At 43.8% G+C, this 18,152-nt stretch overlaps 3 protein-coding genes across 4 annotated transcripts; 2 read left to right on the plus strand and 1 right to left on the minus strand.

Moving 5' to 3' along the window:
- Positions 1-244: 244 nt before the first annotated feature.
- Positions 245-4,357, plus strand: LOC134181952 (methylenetetrahydrofolate reductase (NADPH)-like). 2 transcript variants are annotated; one of them, XM_062649247.1, is made up of 9 exons: positions 245-697; positions 754-867; positions 1,297-1,490; positions 1,614-1,772; positions 1,854-2,261; positions 2,479-2,661; positions 3,036-3,134; positions 3,190-3,312; positions 3,934-4,357. In XM_062649247.1, the coding sequence occupies exons 1-9, from the start codon at positions 280-282 to the stop codon at positions 4,153-4,155; spliced, it is 1,920 nt and encodes a 639-aa protein (XP_062505231.1). In that variant the 5' UTR covers positions 245-279; the 3' UTR covers positions 4,156-4,357. The 2 variants fall into 2 exon arrangements, with proteins under 2 accessions (XP_062505231.1, XP_062505232.1); XM_062649248.1 differs by lacking the exon at positions 3,934-4,357 and adding an exon at positions 3,437-3,917 and having other exon boundaries at positions 3,190-3,371.
- Positions 4,182-5,518, minus strand: LOC134181953 (uncharacterized). Its single transcript, XM_062649249.1, has 2 exons — positions 5,324-5,518; positions 4,182-4,949 (listed from the first exon to the last, which is right to left on the minus strand). The coding sequence occupies exon 2, from the start codon at positions 4,918-4,920 to the stop codon at positions 4,342-4,344; it is 579 nt and encodes a 192-aa protein (XP_062505233.1). The 5' UTR covers positions 4,921-4,949; positions 5,324-5,518; the 3' UTR covers positions 4,182-4,341.
- A 4,243-nt stretch (positions 5,519-9,761) lies between these two features.
- Positions 9,762-11,688, plus strand: LOC134182133 (uncharacterized). The gene has a single exon (XM_062649480.1). It carries the CDS (start codon positions 10,086-10,088, stop codon positions 11,412-11,414), a length of 1,329 nt encoding a protein of 442 aa, XP_062505464.1. The 5' UTR covers positions 9,762-10,085; the 3' UTR covers positions 11,415-11,688.
- The last annotated feature ends 6,464 nt before the right edge of the window (positions 11,689-18,152 follow it).

Genomic DNA, 18,152 nt, shown 5'->3' on the forward strand with positions numbered 1-18,152 from the left:
ATTCTTTCTTGTAGGACTGAAGCCGTATATGTACATCTCTATATATATGCAAACCTACTGTGCACGTGGGTTATAGTATGGCTTTATAACTTCTTATAAATGGGTATGAGAGCTTTATAACCCATTATGAATGGTTATAAGGGCTTTAGGGAATCGAAACCAACAAATAACTGAATCAGAATAAAAGGGAGGGGTCACGTCACGTCGACATCAGGTGATGTTGTACGGGAACTTAATTAACAGCGTTGCCTTACCACGTGCACTGGCTACCGTGTTGCAATGTCCGTTAGCAATATAGAACGGCAACATTCGGAGGAGCGGTCTGTTGTGACGAAGAAGCACCATGGCCAGAAAATCAGCAACAAGATTAGAAAGAAAATGCAAAGAGGAGAGAAATTCTTCTCGCTCGAGTTTTTTCCTCCTCGTACAGTCACTGGAGCCATCAATTTGACGTCTCGATTTGACAGAATGGGGCTAGGAGGGCCACTGTTTTGTGATGTGACGTGGCATCTTGCTGGAAATCCATCAGGAGACTCGGAAACTTCGTCGATGACTATCGCGAGCACGGCACTCAACTACTGTGGTTTGGAGACAATGCTACATCTGACGTGCACCAATGCGACGAAAGATGATATCACTTTGTACCTGAAGAAAGCCAAACGACAAGGAATTCGCAACATTTTGGCTTTACGAGGAGGTGTGGCTCCATTGTTACCATGGTTACTGGCCCATGTAAGTTAGTAGTTCTTATAGATTCTACAGATGGTGGTGAGTGGAAAAGTCAAGAGAATGGCTTTTCCTACTCTACAGATCTTGTTCGTCACATTCGAGAGCAATTTGGTGATTATTTTGGAATCTGTGTAGCAGGTAAGCCTGCAAATCTCGTTAGCCTTAGAATATCCAAACTTGTTTTGAAATGCTTGAGGACACCTTGTGATGTGTATGACATTGTTTAATTAAACACCCAGTTCAGTTGTGGCTAAATGCTTTTGCTATACATTATACATACTGACTGCCATGCTGTGTGTTTTTCATGGCTAATTTACAAACAGACACCAAAAAGACTGGGCAGTTGATCACATATTTACCGAATACCTTTTGCTGCCAATTGTTTGAGCATCTCTAGAGGACGTGTACAGTTTGAAACTGCGTAGATTCACAGACATTGTGAAAGGACAGATGCAAGAATTCATGCAGATAGTCAGGCAGCTAGAAAAGAACATCAAGCTTCTCAGAGATAAACAATGATTGTAGTTACTGGATGTTATTGATTCGAAGTTGCATGACTTATTCCAGGTTATCCAAATGGCCACCCTGACTGCAGCAGCTATGAGGAAGATCTTCAGCATCTTAAAGAGAAAGTGGATGCTGGTGCTGATTTCATAATCACTCAACTCTTTTTTCGCTCTGAAGTTTTTTTCAAATACGTGCAAGACTGCAGAGCTCTTGGCATTACTGTGCCAATTATTCCAGGTGTCATGCCCATACAGGTAAATCCATGTGGCTCACTGTTTGCTGTTATTTCAATGTTGCATTTGCTAATTGTGTTATTTCAATGTCACATTTGCTAATGGTTTTGTCTTTATTTTTGTTTATGATGTTTACGATGGTAGGGCTATGCATCTTTACGGCATCTAGTTCAGTTATCCAAGTTGGAGGTTCCACATGAAATTCGAGATGCTGTTGAGCCAATCAAACATGATGATGAGGCTATTCGTGAGTTTGGCGTAATTCAATGTACCAAGCTGTGCCAAGAACTGCTTGATGCCGGGGTAAGATAAAATAGGCAGACTTCCATAACATCAGGATAATAATCAGGCAATGAAGTCAAAATTTTGTTTCGCCTTTCTTAGACTCCTGGCATTCATTTCTACACTCTTAACCGTGAGGTTGCTGTTCGTGAAGTTCTTAAGCATTTGGGAATGTGGAATGAGAATCCTGCTAAACGACCATTGCCATGGCGGCCATCGGCTAATGCAAAGCGAAGTGAAGAAGATGTGAGACCAATCTTTTGGGCATCACGACCAAAGAGTTACATCCACCGCACACAAGAATGGGACGAGTTTCCCAATGGAAGATGGGGCAATTCATCCAGCCCTGCATTTGGTGATTTAAAGGATCATTACCTCTTTTACTTGACAAGCAAAGACAAGCCAGCAGACTTGAAGAAAATGTGGGGAGAAGAACTAAGAGACAAAACAGATGTGGCAAAGACGTTCGCATGTTACATTACTGGAGAACTAAATGCTGCAGGCGTGAAGGTGAGGTTTATGTTACAGTCTGAGTGTTGGTATTGTCTTTGTTGCAGCAGACAGATGGACTGCATAGCAAACCATAATTCAGTAGTCAACATTTGTAGATTTATAAATTTGTGTTCATGATAGTGAAAGGACAGGAAACATTTTCTTGATCTCTCCAACTTATTTGCTTTGATGAGTTACGTGTTGCAATTGAATTGAGTATGTTTGTGATCTCAAGGTGACGAAACTGCCATGGAATGATGATGAATTGGCTCTTGAAACAAGTCTTATTGTAGAGCAGCTTGCTTTTCTCAATAGTCACGGAATATTGACCATCAACTCTCAGCCATCTGTCAATGCTACGCCTTCTAATGATTCCAAGTTTGGATGGGGTGGACCTGGAGGATACGTCTACCAGAAGGTAAGTGGTGCTAACTAATTGTGCCATGTTAGCCACTCTTACAGCATGTACATTGAATTCACATGCTATAGGTAAATGATTGTTTGAGGAGAGAGAAGTGTGCAAGTAGTTATTTTTGTTAATAATTGATATTATTTACGAATTTGTGTTTGATGAAACATGTGTGCATGGACTCACGTGATACATAATAGGTACACCACACAGACACTATATGTGCAGTAAGTAATATGAAACATGCTATTAGTAACTATCAATTTGAGACAAACATACATGGTCTGTGCCGTCATTTACTGAATGCTGGGTAGGTATATAGTTGTTTCAATAGATATTGATTGTTTAGAGACTTTCAGTTGCTCTGCTTTTCATGTTGATAGGCATATCTGGAGTTCTTCACAAGCTCTGCCATGGTCAATATTCTACTAGATGTTCTAGAAGACTACAAATGGATCAACTATCACGTCATCAACCATGATGTTAGTTGATTTGTTACAGTTTGATTGTTTTATCTATACGTCATTCAATTGTTAGGGAAGCAAAGAGATGACAAACAGTGATGAGAAATTGCCAATAGCTGTGACATGGGGTGTTTTTCCTGGCAAAGAAATAATCCAACCGACAGTTGTAGATCCTGTTAGCTTTCATTTCTGGAAGGTAAGTAGTGGTAATGTAAATATGAAAATTAATTTATATCATCAAATGATTGACAGGAGGTGAGGTCTAGTTTTCCATTGATAAGTGGGTAGGCTGAGGTGTCATAATTTCTGTTTGGTGTAAGGGGAATGCTGTTAGACTAACCCATCTAAGCCGTCCACACTAGACCAGAGTGGATCCTGATTGGATCTCTAACATTCGATCATGATCCAATCAGACTGGCAAGCATCCACACTGCACTTTCAAAACAATACCTCCATCTCTTTTCAGTATCACGTGACTGGTGTGTGTGAGTGGGTGGGTGGGTTCTTTGGATCGCTATCCAGTTGCCAGTGTGAACAGGACTTTTTCAGTGTGTTGAACTTTCAAGGGATGGGACTCATGGCGGTTTGTTGTATGTGGGTTTGTTGAAGTGTTGGTGATCTAACTGGCATATTAGTGATCTGGTTCTACCTTAATTGTTTATTTGTACTAGTAGCTTTGCTTGTTGCAATGTAATTATCTAAACATGAAAACTTGTTGCATTCTGTCTTTTGTGTGAAAGAGTTTGGTATAATTGTTGTAGATTAGATGTTAGTCATGTTACAAGCAGTTGGTGAGCATTCTGTGTGTGGTTGTTAGGATGAAGCCTTTGCTTTGTGGAAGCAGCAGTGGGGTAGGCTGTATCCTGAAGGGTCACATTCTGGTGAAGTGATTGAATCTATTCATGATTCATATTATCTGGTCAATCTTGTGGACAATGATTATGTGAGAGGAAATCGCTTGTGGGAAATCCTTCAAAAGGTGGTATCTGTGGGACCATCAGCAGAAGCAGTTTCCAATACGCCCTCACCAAGTGATTAGAAGTAATGGGCAGTGAATAGTGACTATTGAACAAATCTTATATTATTTCTTTCACTTTATTATAAAAGTCACATTCTGTGCAGCTACTAAACTTATTTATGAGCTAATTATCTGCAAATGCTTACTGATACGTCACGCATTGGAAGCTATAGTAGTGACACAAATGAACGTATTCAGAACGTTAGGTCAGCTGACTGGGAAACTTGCAGGCTTCATTTCTTGTGTGTTTGTAATTTGGTTTCTTGTTTCACTTTGGGCTAGTGCCATTTCTTCTGTGGTCTGCGGTACCTGCAAAATGGCAGCTTCATATCCTGGTAGACTATCTGCGTCTTCGTCTTGATGGATGGATTGAAATGTGTCAGTTTGTAAGAAGTTCCTTTCTTCTTCTGTTGATATTGCTGTTTCATATGACGGAGGAGACAAGAAGACATCATTGTCACATGTACAGTTATCTCTTTCGGCGGGAAGCGGATACGGTTTGTTTTCAGTGGAGTTGCCGTCCGGTGGTTGAATGACGGTGGTGATGCCACTAACATTGGCATGTCTTCTCACTTCCCGTAGTTGGCGTAAACGTTTTTTTCGACGAAAACGCAGTGCGACCGCAACTACTAGAGCAACAGCGAGAATCATGCTCAAAGTAGCAATGAGCCCTTTCGCTGTAGCTGATCTTGAGTGTTGATCATATTCTTCTTTCCCCATATGCGTAGAGCTGTCTGGTTGACTAAGGTCGAAAGAAATCGAACTCGGTTTCAACGTGGGTGACATATTGTACGTCTTCGTCTTGAGTTCTAGAACTATACAGCAGAAAAACTTCAGTCAAATACCTTCATGTTTCAGCAACTACAAATTATGGCTGCAGTCTAGTGACTCTAAAAGTAGTACATGACATGTACGTATATGGACTCTATCCTGCGCCGTCATTTCCGCGGGCGTTGCAGTCCGTACATACCATGGCCACATGTTCTTGACGCTCCTCTAGGTCCTAGACTCTACATATCTGGTTGCACTACAACTTGAACAGCACTCCATTTTTGTGTGACAGCAACATTAAAAGTTACGTTTTTGTAGAGTATCGTTACATCAATTCACTTCCACTTCAGATACAAAATCTAATGATTGATTTTTAGAGCCTAGCTAACTAGATACATACACGTACACGTACACGTACCTTCTTCCGATTTCGTCGCACACCGACTTCTCTAGGGCAAACGTGAAGTTACACTGAAAGTGTCTGCTCAATTCTTTCTTCAGTGGTCGTCGTGGTGGTGGTGGCGTGAACCTGGAATGATTACAAACCTAGCGACCGCTGGTCTATTAGCGCTACGTCCTGAAGTAATAATAGTATGTAATAGTACGGGCACTTCCGGGAAATTAATGCCCTAAATGTGTCCCACGTGAAAAACGAATGTATCTCCTAAACGAAAGCGTGTCCGTATCGTTTTGCGAACAAATTATTTACGGAACTTGTGCTAGGTTCTTAGGGAAGTTCATAGCTAAAAAAAATTGGAAGAACGTTCGCTTTCACAATTAATTACGGTAAAACATTTGCGTATAGGGATGATACGGAAACGTAACGTTACTCATCACGTTAATTGCAGGCTGACCGTAGTAACGAGGACGAAGGTTAATAATGATAACTGGGTTAATTAATAAAAGCATGGTACGTGTCGTTACAGCTAGACAACCGCTACAGCAGGTTAACGTTGCCAACCGTTCAACACAGTCACTGTCCGTGTATGTTCGCGTGGCTGCAAGCACAGCCTAGTTCTTGAAAGTGAACATGTGATGAATGACGAATTGGCTAATTGGCGTAAAATTTTTGGCAAGTTGACTGTCAAGTTTGTCCTTTTGATACGTAGATCTATACATGCGTCTAGTTGTCTATGGGGAAACAAGATGAGAGTACGGTATACGGATGAGTACACCGACGTAGCGTGGTCCTCATGTTTGGGGGCAAATAATTAAACCGCAAACCACGCCCATTCATGTAAAGCCACGCCCATTTTCTACTTTAACTAAGTAAATATTATAAATTCTAGGCTATAAATAAATTGCGGGACTGAGTGCTGTCAGTCTGCGTATAAATGAGTGAAAACACTGTTACAGTCCGTGACAAAAATGTTTTCATGGCTCGCTGGGATGGTCAATTGCAAATTAAATGGCATTTCGATGACAATAGAATCGAGAAGATCAATTCAGTGCAAACGACATTGACCAATTTTAGCATTTCGTAATATAGCGAGCAATATAGGTTAGCTAGTTAGCTAGCATAACCTGTGGAGAAAGTACCGTGGAGTGCAAGCAAATCATTAGGTAGCGGAGCCGCAGGAGATTCCATTCTCCGGTCAATCGGGTTGTCGCCCCTAGCTACACTTAATTAATTAAAAATAATTGATGGACAGGCTTCTGCATGTTTTTTTGATGCAGTCTTCTTTTGACTCTTCCGTTGCCGGATAGCGTAGTAAACGTCTCAAATAGTGATGGTTATGCGGACTTCCGTTTCCACGACTTCTCGACACTGGTTCTAGCATACTGTATAGTCAATTAATGTCGTCGATCGTCAACATACTACTCTGAGATTAAACGGACTGTCACTGTTTAGTAACTTAATATTACAGTTTTGCTTGAAGCGGAATGACACGCCCAAAATGTTGGGGGCTATAGCCTCCCCTATCCCCCATTCCTCCTCCCCTCCCCATTCCTCACCCTCTCCCCCATTCCTCGCCCTCTCCCCCATTCCTCACCCTCTCCCCCATTCCTCCCCTCTCCCCATTCCTCCCCTCTCCCCATTCCTCCCCCTCTCCCCCATTTCTCCCCCTCTCCCCCATTCCTCCCCTCTTCCCCATTCCTCCCCCTCTCCCCCATTCCTCCCTCATTCCTCCCTCATTCCTCCCCTCTCCCTCCCTCATTCCTCCTCTCTCCCCCATTCCTCCCCTCTCCCCCATTCCTCCCCCCATTCCTCTCCCCCATTCCTCTCCCCCATTCCTCTCCCCCATTCCTCTCCCCCATTCCTCTCCCCTCCCCCATTTCCCCGACACTACGCCGGTGATGAGTGTGCATGTGGTTGTTTATCTGCCTGCTCATAGAGCAATGATTTATTGAGAAGGCTTAATTGGGCTGAAACTGAAGCAACAGAGAACGGTCTGTCTGGATCTGTCTGTCTGTCTGTCTGTCTGTTTGTCGTTGTGTAGTAGACGTCGTCTAGGACAGAGACATTCAGCAGTACGTTCATTGACAGTGGCGTAGGAAGATGTTCACGAGCGCGGGGAGATTGTACCGTGGATGTCATCATGAGTAAGCAAAAACCTCGCTTGCCAGACCGAGAAAAGATTTGCAAAGTCACCGGCACAGAAAATTTCAATTCCTACAATGAGCGAGGGGGCTGCAGCTCCCCAGTCCCCCAGTTCCTAATTGATTTAGAAATTCTAGAACTGTTACCGTCTTGACTAGATCATGTAGCAGTGTTTAGCGAAAAATAAAATAATCTGCCTGCCTGCCTGCCTGCCTGCCTGCCTGCCTGCCTGCCTGCCTGCCTGCCTGCCTGCCTGCCTGCCTGCCTGCCTGCCTGCCTGCCTGCCGCCTTCTGACATGAGACCTATTGCTAGAGATGAAGTGCTTCATAGAGTCACTGCAAGGGCAATGTGCACTCAGATGGCTGGTTTTTCATCATATTTTCACCTTCGCAGCATGGTACTGCAACACCTGGTGGAGCTGAAATTTTATTCCATCACATTTCGTTCCTTATGGAAACCAATCCTTCATTGTCCATACTGTCTACTGATGTCAAAAATTCATTTAATTCTGTGTCTAGAGATAGCATTTTGTCAGAAACCAAACTGAATTTCCAATTTTTTGGAGATGCCAAGCAAATGTATGAGAGTTCAAGTACATTGATTTATACTAAGGACAGGAAGGTTGTGAAATTGCTTTCTGAGGAAGGTGTTCTCTTCGATTCCACGCAGTAGGATCTAGTGTAGAAAATCATCACAAGCAACTCTATCGATCTCTAGAATAGTACAGAACTTACCCTTCATTTCTTTCTTTCTCCTTCTTTCAGCCTTTCTCCCTTTCTCTAGCTAGTTGTTCTCCCCTTCTCTAGCTAGTTGTTGACTTTCTCGCATTGTCACGTGCACGTTGCAATCCTCTCAATGGCTTCCTTGCAACAGCCCCCCAGCGGAGCTTGATGCTTCAGGCTTCGGTCTCCGTTTAGCTTGGATTAAAGCACAAAGCCTCACATAAACGTTATCTTCCGTTTTGAATCATTTCGCTGAGAATACGCACTAGACGGGTCTGAATGTGCGGTTGGCCCATCCCACCAAGTTCTCGCTTGTTTCACTCGCGCTGCCCATTTCTCTCACATCTTGGCATTATTGTGGAAGCGATTCAAAGCCACACTTTCTTTCTGAGCACATTACTGCAGCCAGCAGGCAACGAGAGGTGTACAATCTCGTAAGACATTGTATTGCCTGCATACGCGGTAGCGACTTCTAGACGTCACTGCGGGTACACTGTACACGCCTACTAAACAACCGGAAGCAACTTTGCGCCTCGATATCTTCACGAATGTAACTTCAAAAATAAAAATTATATTTTTCGAAGCATACGGACGTTAAGAACTAACGAAAAATGCAATAAAATAATTTTTAATTTTTGCATGTCAGTTACCGTAGAAAGTTTTACTTACAAAACTAACTAGTAATGCGTGAACCTCCGTCGAGCGTAGCTTCAAAAGAAAGCTACGAAGCAATACTCATTGGGAGTAGCTTCGATCCGGAGTGGAGCAAATCTAGCTTTCCCCCAACCAGTCTCGTGTAGGTACGCAGAGTGTAGCCAAACACCGAGGCTGCCGACTGCTCTTTCTAGCGACCGTAGACAGGATAGAAGCCGGTTCTAATTTTTCCAAAGCTATAGTTATAAATTCTGTATGTCTTTGTGTATCGCTTTACGTACATTAATTAGCTTCGTATCAGTGGTTGGCAGCGCGCGTTAGCAAGGAAGTCCCGTACGTAACGCGCGCACTACTCTTCACGTTTGTGCATACTACGGCAGCAAGATTGGATGCTTGTAGATTTTCAGGTAGCGCTACTTGAAATACAACGTTTCTGTTGTTTCTGATAAAAAATTGACGTCTTTCTAGCTAGACGTTCTCTCATGTCGAACAGCACGTAGTGATTGGCTGCCCGGCCATTGTCCCTCCTTGCCGAGTGCGACGCAAAGAAGAACAATGCGTCGTGATATTCCTGAAGCGTGACACCCATATATGGTCATTTTTGGCGTACATAGTCAGCCAGACACAGAGATTTGGGGCAAATAGAACCCCGTTAATATACCGCTTCTCGCAAGTCACGTGACTTCTTCAAAGTCCCGTTCTTTTGACTCGTAGCTTTCAATTACAGGCCGATTATAGCGAGGCGGGTCGCACAACAGAAAGGGGCGTGGTCCTATATAGCAATCTGTCTAGGTCTTGGTCTATACACACAAACACACACACACACACACACACACACACACACACACACACACACACACACACACACACACACACACACACACACACACACACACACACACACACACTTTACTAAAAGTTTGCATGTATACGGTAATTTCCATGACAGAGTTTCAACAAATATCTAGACTGTACTGTCTAGCTAGCTAGGGTGCGGCGTTTCAGTAGACGGTCAGAAAACTTTGTTGCGACAAACGCGAGGCGCCTACGGATACTAAATTTAGATAGCCTCTACATGCATGAGAGGCATGCAGTACAGCAAGCTACGCGCGGGGGAGTCTATAGCGTGTAGGAGCGATCACATTGAGCTACCACATGACAATCGAGATCATATGACTTGATTGCTTGCTCGTCGTTTCGTCATCAACGAAGAATTGAAAGGAGACGCAGTGACGATTGACGACAAGTTGCTAACGTAAAGATGAGCGGTCACAGATTATTTGGGGTTCAACAGAACCCCGACGAGCAAGAGCTTATCTCTGAAGCTAGACGAGACTCACCAAAGTATTTCACGCTAACGTTGACACGATCAAAGACGATATACATTCCACTGCCTATAGCCAACATTATTCTCAGCATTCTCAATGTTATCGCTCAGGTTGGAATGACAGAGGCGCTTTCTGTCTACACGACGTCTCTTGGCACTCACCAGGCATGCGGTACATCTCAAGAGATCACCGGTCCATACTTCGTTCTTTTCTTTACAGCATTCTGGTTTCCTATCGTTTTTTTCGCGTGCGTTTTGGTGGCAAAGCTTTTGAACAGCAGCTTTTCCTTACGTTTGAGTTGCTCGCAAAAGCAAGTTGCTCTCATGGGTTTCTTGAACGCTCTCAACGGTGTGTTGATCGTGTATTCTAGTCCAACAGATCGAACGCCGCTGTTTCTACAACCCATTCTCAGCACGTCCGTCATACCGTTTACGGTCATTCTCAGATTTTTCGTCCTTAGGAAAGGTGTCAGTGGCGGCAGGCTCGTCTGCACATTTGCTGTGCTAGTTGGACTCATAATTTGCATGGAGCCATCTATCTTCGGTTTGGGAGAGAACACCGGTTCTTCCAAAAATCGCACTGCAACTAAAATTTACTGGCCAATTTTGTTCTGCATCGGATTTGTTCCGTTAGGTCTTATCAACGTTCTTCAAGAAAAAGAAGTTAAGACAGACGACAAACGTACGTCAGAAGATGAGACCGTGCCTGACAGACAAGAAGTTCATACTCTTCTCTTTCAAGCATGGATGCAGCTGTATAGCTTTATATGTCTTGGTGCACTTTTTTGGACAGCATTTATTCCACACTTCGGTATCAATAGCAACTGGAGTGATTTCTCTAATCACATGAAATGGGGATATGACTGCCATTTTGGACACGGACCTATCTACAACTGTACGAATTCAACGTCGACGCCGACGACATACTACTTGGATCCAGGGTCTGACCCTAATTGTCAAATACCTGTTGGTCGTTGCTGGATTTTTGTCTTTTTCTACTGCATGGCAAATCTGATTAGTCTCATGCTCATCAAATATGCAGAAGGTGCTGTCTTCTTAGTGATTGTCAACGCTCTTATTACACCGGTCGGCACGTTTTTCAATACTCTCTTTCAACTGAAGGAAGATAACGGAGATTTCTTATGGAGCCCGTCAGTTGATGTCGACTTCTACTACGCTCTTGCAGGCATTGCGATTATAGTTCCTGCTGTGTTGGGCTACAACTACATAGGGCAAAGAGAAACTAGACACACGCGTCATTGACTTTAAACAAACAGTGATTCTTCACTATTCTCTAGTCAACTTTAAGTAGAGCACTTTTAAACAAACAGTGATTCTTCACTATTCTCTAGTCAGCTTTATGTAGAGCACTTGTCTATAGAATAGACACTATGGCTTTAGGCATGCTTCATTCTGTTGCTGTTTTCTACTTTGATGTGATATGCATAATAGGACACTTAATCCTACTGCTAGTATTCCAACTACAATACAGTGTATACGTGCATCATCTAGAGATGTTTCGATTACTTAATAGTGAACTTAGTCTACATATATATCTAGAAGGCGTCTCCTAGTAAAAATAATTATCAACCCAGAAGGCGCTTTTATTAGAGCCCATACAATAAGTTATATATATATATATATATATATATATATATATATATATATATATGGAATTACTATAATTATCTACTAATTGACTCCTTACCTTCGCCGAAACTTGATTTAGCAAGGCCATGCTTATTTTTTCGTCCGCCTTTGAGAACTGCTCAGACCTACTATTACCCGATGGACGAGGGGCGGAGCCCGAGTAACTGCGCATGCCAAAATTGCCATTTGGTTCCGTGCTGGTAGGCAGGAGGGTCTTGGACCCGGACTCCGACCCAACAGGGGGAATTCTCGTATAGAACAAGCCCGCCCAAGTAGGGAACCACCAAAACAAGAAGCTAGATACCTCAGTGGCATGAACGCGGCGCCTACGAACGCAAAATGCGACCTTGTCCAACTGCAAGTCAAAGAAGGCAGCGCTATATTTAGCATCAGGTTACTAACTGACCTACACTGAGCTAGTGTCTAAACGTATATACATTCCGTTTACGACATTAATTGACGGGAGACGGTAGCAAGGTCTGCCCCAGACAAACGAACGTAGAGCTGGAAAGCGTCATTCCTCCATCTGCCCAAAGTCTTTACTGTTGAGTTTGAGACTCCCTTGGCCTTCGTGGCCACGCCGATGCAAAAACTGTGCCCAGTAAATCCCTTGCCGTCTAGGCCTTCCTTGGCAAGCGCGCTGTGGACCTCGGACACCAACTTCTGACGGGAAAGAGAAGACCCGTCAGCGTAGGTAAAAAGGGCCCCGGTCTCGGCCCCGATGCACTAGATAGGCCAGCAACGCCGAATCCGGGCAGATGTCGTGATAAGTGCGACCCAGGAACACGTTGGCGCCGCGACGGAATGGGTCTGTTTTCGACTGTTTCAAGCGCAGACGGATCATTGTCGAATTAACTCGAGAGTCGATTGCAATTGACGTCTAACAGAGAGAGGTGGACAGCCTCTTCAAACGAAGCGCTTGAGTCTACGGTAAAATCCCCTGCTTGCAGAAAGCCGAAGAAGCCGGTGCAACAAGCCACCCAGAGCATGGACGCATCTCGCCGTGACCTCCACTTTGACCACAATGTCTTCAGAGCTTTGAGTTCTACTGGGGTAATGGGGAGCCGTGGAAGCCGTGATGATGATCCTTCCAGTCGTTGGATGCCGCGGAGAACGTATGACAGCTGGCTGAGTGGTGCAGTAAACGGGTCGCCAAGGCTGGACTGAATTTGGAGATGGCGAACTGCTGAAAGGTAGCACTTGATGGTTTTGTGACGGATTTTCCGGTCAGCTCGTCCTGCACCTCCAAACAAGAGAAGATTCCACCTTGACAAGAAGTTCTGAAGAAAGCAATAGTGCAGGCACATCCAAGAATCAAGTAGGTTGGATTCGCTCCGCTCTCTATGTTGGGCGAAATACAAATAGTCGAAGCTACCGGCGGACGAACGTCATAGTTGACCGTTTGCTCGGCTTCCTGCAAGCGTATGTAGATCTCTTTGCGAAAAGTGTCCGTTTAGCTGTAATTAAATATTTTAATTTAAGCAGCGCCGACGGTCCGTTGTCCGAGGTTGCACATATACGTAGTAGCATTCAAAAGACGTTTGGGAACTAAGTAAATTATTTTCTACACCAAAGTCAGCCCAATATTGCATTTCTAATTTAGTAATACCACATTTCTTACATAAAACTCTCAAAATCGGCAGCTATATGTCGCTGTGATATTTACGCTGTCAATCCCCCGTCTGACGATACGTTGCTATCTTAACTTAATTCTCAGCAGTATCATCACTATCACTATCATCTTTGTCGTCGTCGTCGCCGTCGTCATCATCATCAACAGGAGCATTATGAATATCTACAGCATTGGTGTCGTCCTCTCCCCAGTCACAGTTACTGCAATTCTCGCATCGACAGGTTTCTTTCTGTACACTTCAGTTCATTTTTAAAACAACCGCAGCGATTGCTGTTGCAACCAGTTTTGCAGCTGCAGTTAAGTACTTCTAGAATTGCATCTGGTGCTGGGGGGGGCTGGCTCATCCACTTGATTTCTATTTTTCCTGCCCATACACAATCCAACTGTGTCCATTACAACTTCCGACGGCAGGAAAGGCTTGAAGAGCATGTTTCCAAATGTAGGCTTGGTAGTTGGTCCGTTTGACGTGCAGTGACAGAGCATCGGCTGTTGGGGGGAGGTTCTGGCACGCAGGAGCCTAGCACAAAAGATTTTGTACCTTACTTCATTAATAGATGTGCAGTTCTGTTGGCCATACAATCGACAAACAAACAATTCGCAACTTTTTTGAGTGTCTAACGAGCATTCAGGGGCTACTCCTAGTCCTGCCATGCCTGCCTGAATTGTACGATCTTTTATTAGAATTTCAAAAGGCCGCTTTTTGCCTTTACCATAGAATGCACTCGTAGTATCGCAACCAGTGAATGCATGATATCCTGGAAGAGAGTTGCATATTTCTGTTCCAAGCGCGTGGGCTAGCCTCGGCAAATGCACGAAACGCCGTCGGTCCTTGCTACCCGTTAGCCACAGTAACTGAACATGACGAAAAACATCCAAAGAGGCTGCATATATGCCAATGACAGCAACGTCAGTGTCTGGAGATTTGATGATGGTAGTTGATTCTCTAGATTGTGCAGCGTGCGCAGCGTGTAGGAAGAGTCTTGTGTCTGCCTCCTCATGAGAGCACGTTAGCTCAAGAACCTCTGACCGCGATACCTGTTCACCGTCGATAGATGTCAAGCGGACACAACCGGTTCCGGAACAAACGTAAAAATTGATGTTTTTGAGCATCCTACTGTAGCAAGAAGTCCACTTGTTTACTAAAAGTCCAACAGAGCACTCTTGTAGTTTCCAGAGCTTAGGTACTTCTTCCACTGCTTTGGATATCGCTGAGATGCATTAATAATATGGGAAACAATAACGCCGGTAGAGGCACGCTTGCTGCGCTCTGCATCTTTGATGGATACAGATGGATAGCGATCTATGACAAAGTCAACACGAGAAAGCTGATCATGGTTACGAGTGTCTAATACTGAGCGAAGAATTCGAAAAGCAAGATCTCGAAAAGTGCCTGTAGGCCTAGTAAGTGATTGAATGGTAGCCATTGCGTCGACTAGCGGTGCTGCTCTGCCATTTTTTTCTACCGGGGAGCCATAGCTTTCCAAGAGAGGCAGTAAAGAAGACTTGGTTGTTTTATTCAAATTACCTTGCGGTGAAGCCAAACTCAATGGCAGTGGACTTAAGGAAAACGAAAGGACCATCCGCAAGTCAAGATTCCTACTCGTCGAAATTGCCAACATTCGTGAAAAGAAGCTCCTGTCAGCCTTTATTGCTACATCACGAGAATTAGCTCTGACTGTGACTGTCTTGGCCATCGATGAGAAAGTTTCAACTTTTGCAGCTTGTCAAAAACTCCAACACTGCCACTGCACAAGCGTTCATGAACAAACTTCTCTGCATGTGTGCTTCCTATTTGGTACGCTTGCAAGAGGTCGTTCGCGACGTCAGGTGGAGCCATTATTCCAGATGAAATATTCACAACGCAGCTTGATGCCTCAAATGAGTTAGACCAACATTCAAGTGTACCAATTACACTCTGAACATCATCTTCGTCTCGCTTTATTCGCGTCAAATCTTGTGTCGCTTGCTTCTATCAGACTCTTTTGAAATGCCAGCCAAACTGTGGCAAGCCGCAGGTATGGCTGCACGGTCATGTGCTGTGGCGATCCATCTCTGAACGGCTCCGCATCTCAGACTACTACCAATAACTCCTCCTTTGGTTTTAGTATCGCGATTTATAGATTGTTCAATGGCCATGTCAACAGGTACTTGTGCGAAGACGTTATGAGACCTTTGGACAGCAAACTCTCCTGCTTCTAACAGAGCGTGAGCATCCGGATGAGTTTCTGCAAGAGAGACCATGTCGTTCCAGTAGACAGTGAGATACCGACAGTAGTTTGTTCTGTCGTATGCAAACATCCATGGTATCATGTCGTGAAGGCATTGCAAGTGGAGAGACGAGTCTCCAATCCGAGTGGAACGAACAAACTGCAGCAGTAGTTCAATCATATAGCAGTACGACATCCAAAACGCTGCCGTCTGTCCGCGATCAGAATCGGTGAACTTCATGTACGCAGATTGTATACATTGAAACTGTTTTGAATACATCATTTCTGCATAATTGGTCTTTGAGGGACTTGGTCGTAGTGTCCTAGTAGCGTTACATCAGTCTAGATCCTTGCTATTCTTCCAATGTCCGCTTCCTTGTAGACATCCTTTTACGTGATAGTCCATTCGTAGAAACAAGAAACATCCGTGTTTGTTCTATCTAGATCCGTTGAGAATATGCTACTAGAGTATGTACAAATATACCGTGTACAAAGGTTAGAAGCGAAACGAAGGTGCGTTCACACTAGAGCAGCCTTGACTCAATGACACTGGAAGATAGAGGCGAAAATATGGTACATGTGCATCTAGATAGCTAACAGAGTCGCTTGACTAGCTATGAACGTAGGTGTGAATACAGCTGAGTTTAAACAAGACTTCGCAAACGAGGATATAAGGCTACTAGGTACTCAGTGTAATTACACGCACTAGAAGTCTTTGCTGACGACGGCAAGAGAAACAGCATTGCCACTAACGCACGTTAGTGCAGAGACTCGAGGGCAATCTGTTCGTGTTTGTCCAGTCTCTCGTTATGTTTCGAATAGCTGCTGTCTAAATGCTAGAAAAGAGTCTGCCCTCGGAGTACAGAGCGTACTCGCTGTCAGAACCAAAAATAGGCAAATGCAACCGAACGGACAACATTCGCGAAGGGGGACAAGTGAAGAAATGCTTTAAATGGATTTCTCTAACGTTTCGTAAAAAGAAATGTGTGTCTTCACGTGGGTGGAATGCAACTTTGTCTTTTTGGGACCTGGCCCACGGACTAATTACGTACATCCGTCAGCTGCTACGTACTTCCTTGCATGCTGAGCATAACGTGGGAGTTGTTTAGAGATGCAATCAAAGATTGAAATCCCGGCCAAGCTGCACACGTTTACTAGGACTGTTCTTTCCATTTCAAACTACACAAGTCTAAAACATTTTGAGAAAATGATGGGTATGTAGGGATGGGTATGTACTTATGTCATTTATGCCCATCTCCTACATCACAATCTTTTTACCTAAAAAATAAAAAACCTTTTGAGAAAATGATGGGTACGTAGGGATGGGTATGTACTTAATCATGCTCATCTCCTACATCACAATCTTTTTACTTAAATTAATTAGAACGCAGCAGCCGTGTGTGACACTCACAGTACTGGATTGTGATGTAGGAGATGAGCATGATTAAGTACATACTCATCCCTACATACCCATCATTTTCTCAAAATGTTTTTTATATTTTTTACAACGTGTACCAGGCCCTCTTCTCCGGGCGCGCATGAGGGCCTGGATACGAGGCTAAGGAACACCTTCCGCGAACTCCCTCGATCACCGGACCTCGTTATTTGGGCTGCGCACTACGCTGCGCACTACTATCAGCGTAACCCATTACTGCTAAATCAATCAGAATTTGCAACCGACATTCCGGTTCTAAGACGCTGATTGGCTTAGAAAGCTATCGCAAGAGGGACGAGGCTAAGAACTACACTGCTACACTTGCAATTTTTGGAGTTCGGAGTAACATTTGTACTCTGTAGCTGTAGTTTGAACAATAGTTTGTTGACGTACTTGGACTTACATGCTTTCTAGTCTAGTCGCCTTACGTAAACATATTTAGCTGCTAGTAGACAACTAACTTTCTAAACCGTCTAGCTATTTCAACCGGCCAACCTAAAGTTTTTTAGGTTTTCAGACTCTGCTTCGAATATCATCTGCACGTGACTAGATATAGAGTCAATAATGAACACGCTTTGTCGGAAGTTGGTGTACGTCAATACAATGATCTTTCAGTAACACTCTAGTAACACCAATCAAGTAGCTACTAATTAACTAGTAAATGCTCGGTTAGCATTGTGTTTGGCGAGCGATGGTGTTCTATCTTTACCTATTGAGTGATAATTCGTGTAACAATGGTTGCGTTACGTGGCAATAGTTTCTGTCAAACAAACGCGGGAACTAAGGAAACAGACTTTCAGTTGCTCTTCTATAGTATTTGGCGTTCAATTATCCGAATTGGGCGTTCAATTATTCGATTCAGGCGTTCAATTATCCGTTCCTTACGGCTGTTGTGCAATATCATGGAAAAGTGAATAACTTACATAGTCTGCGGTTGGGCAGCTGCTTAGACATCATCATTCATCAGCTGTCTAGTCGCAATAATTTTGTAATTAATCTTGACTTTAGTGTAAATTTTTAGCGTGTGTTGTACGATAATTTCTTTTGCACTAATCTTGGTGTCCCACGTTTCCGCG

This window comes from Corticium candelabrum, chromosome 7, assembly GCF_963422355.1.
Source record: "Corticium candelabrum chromosome 7, ooCorCand1.1, whole genome shotgun sequence".
In the NCBI taxonomy this organism is placed as follows: Eukaryota; Metazoa; Porifera; class Homoscleromorpha; order Homosclerophorida; family Plakinidae; genus Corticium; species Corticium candelabrum.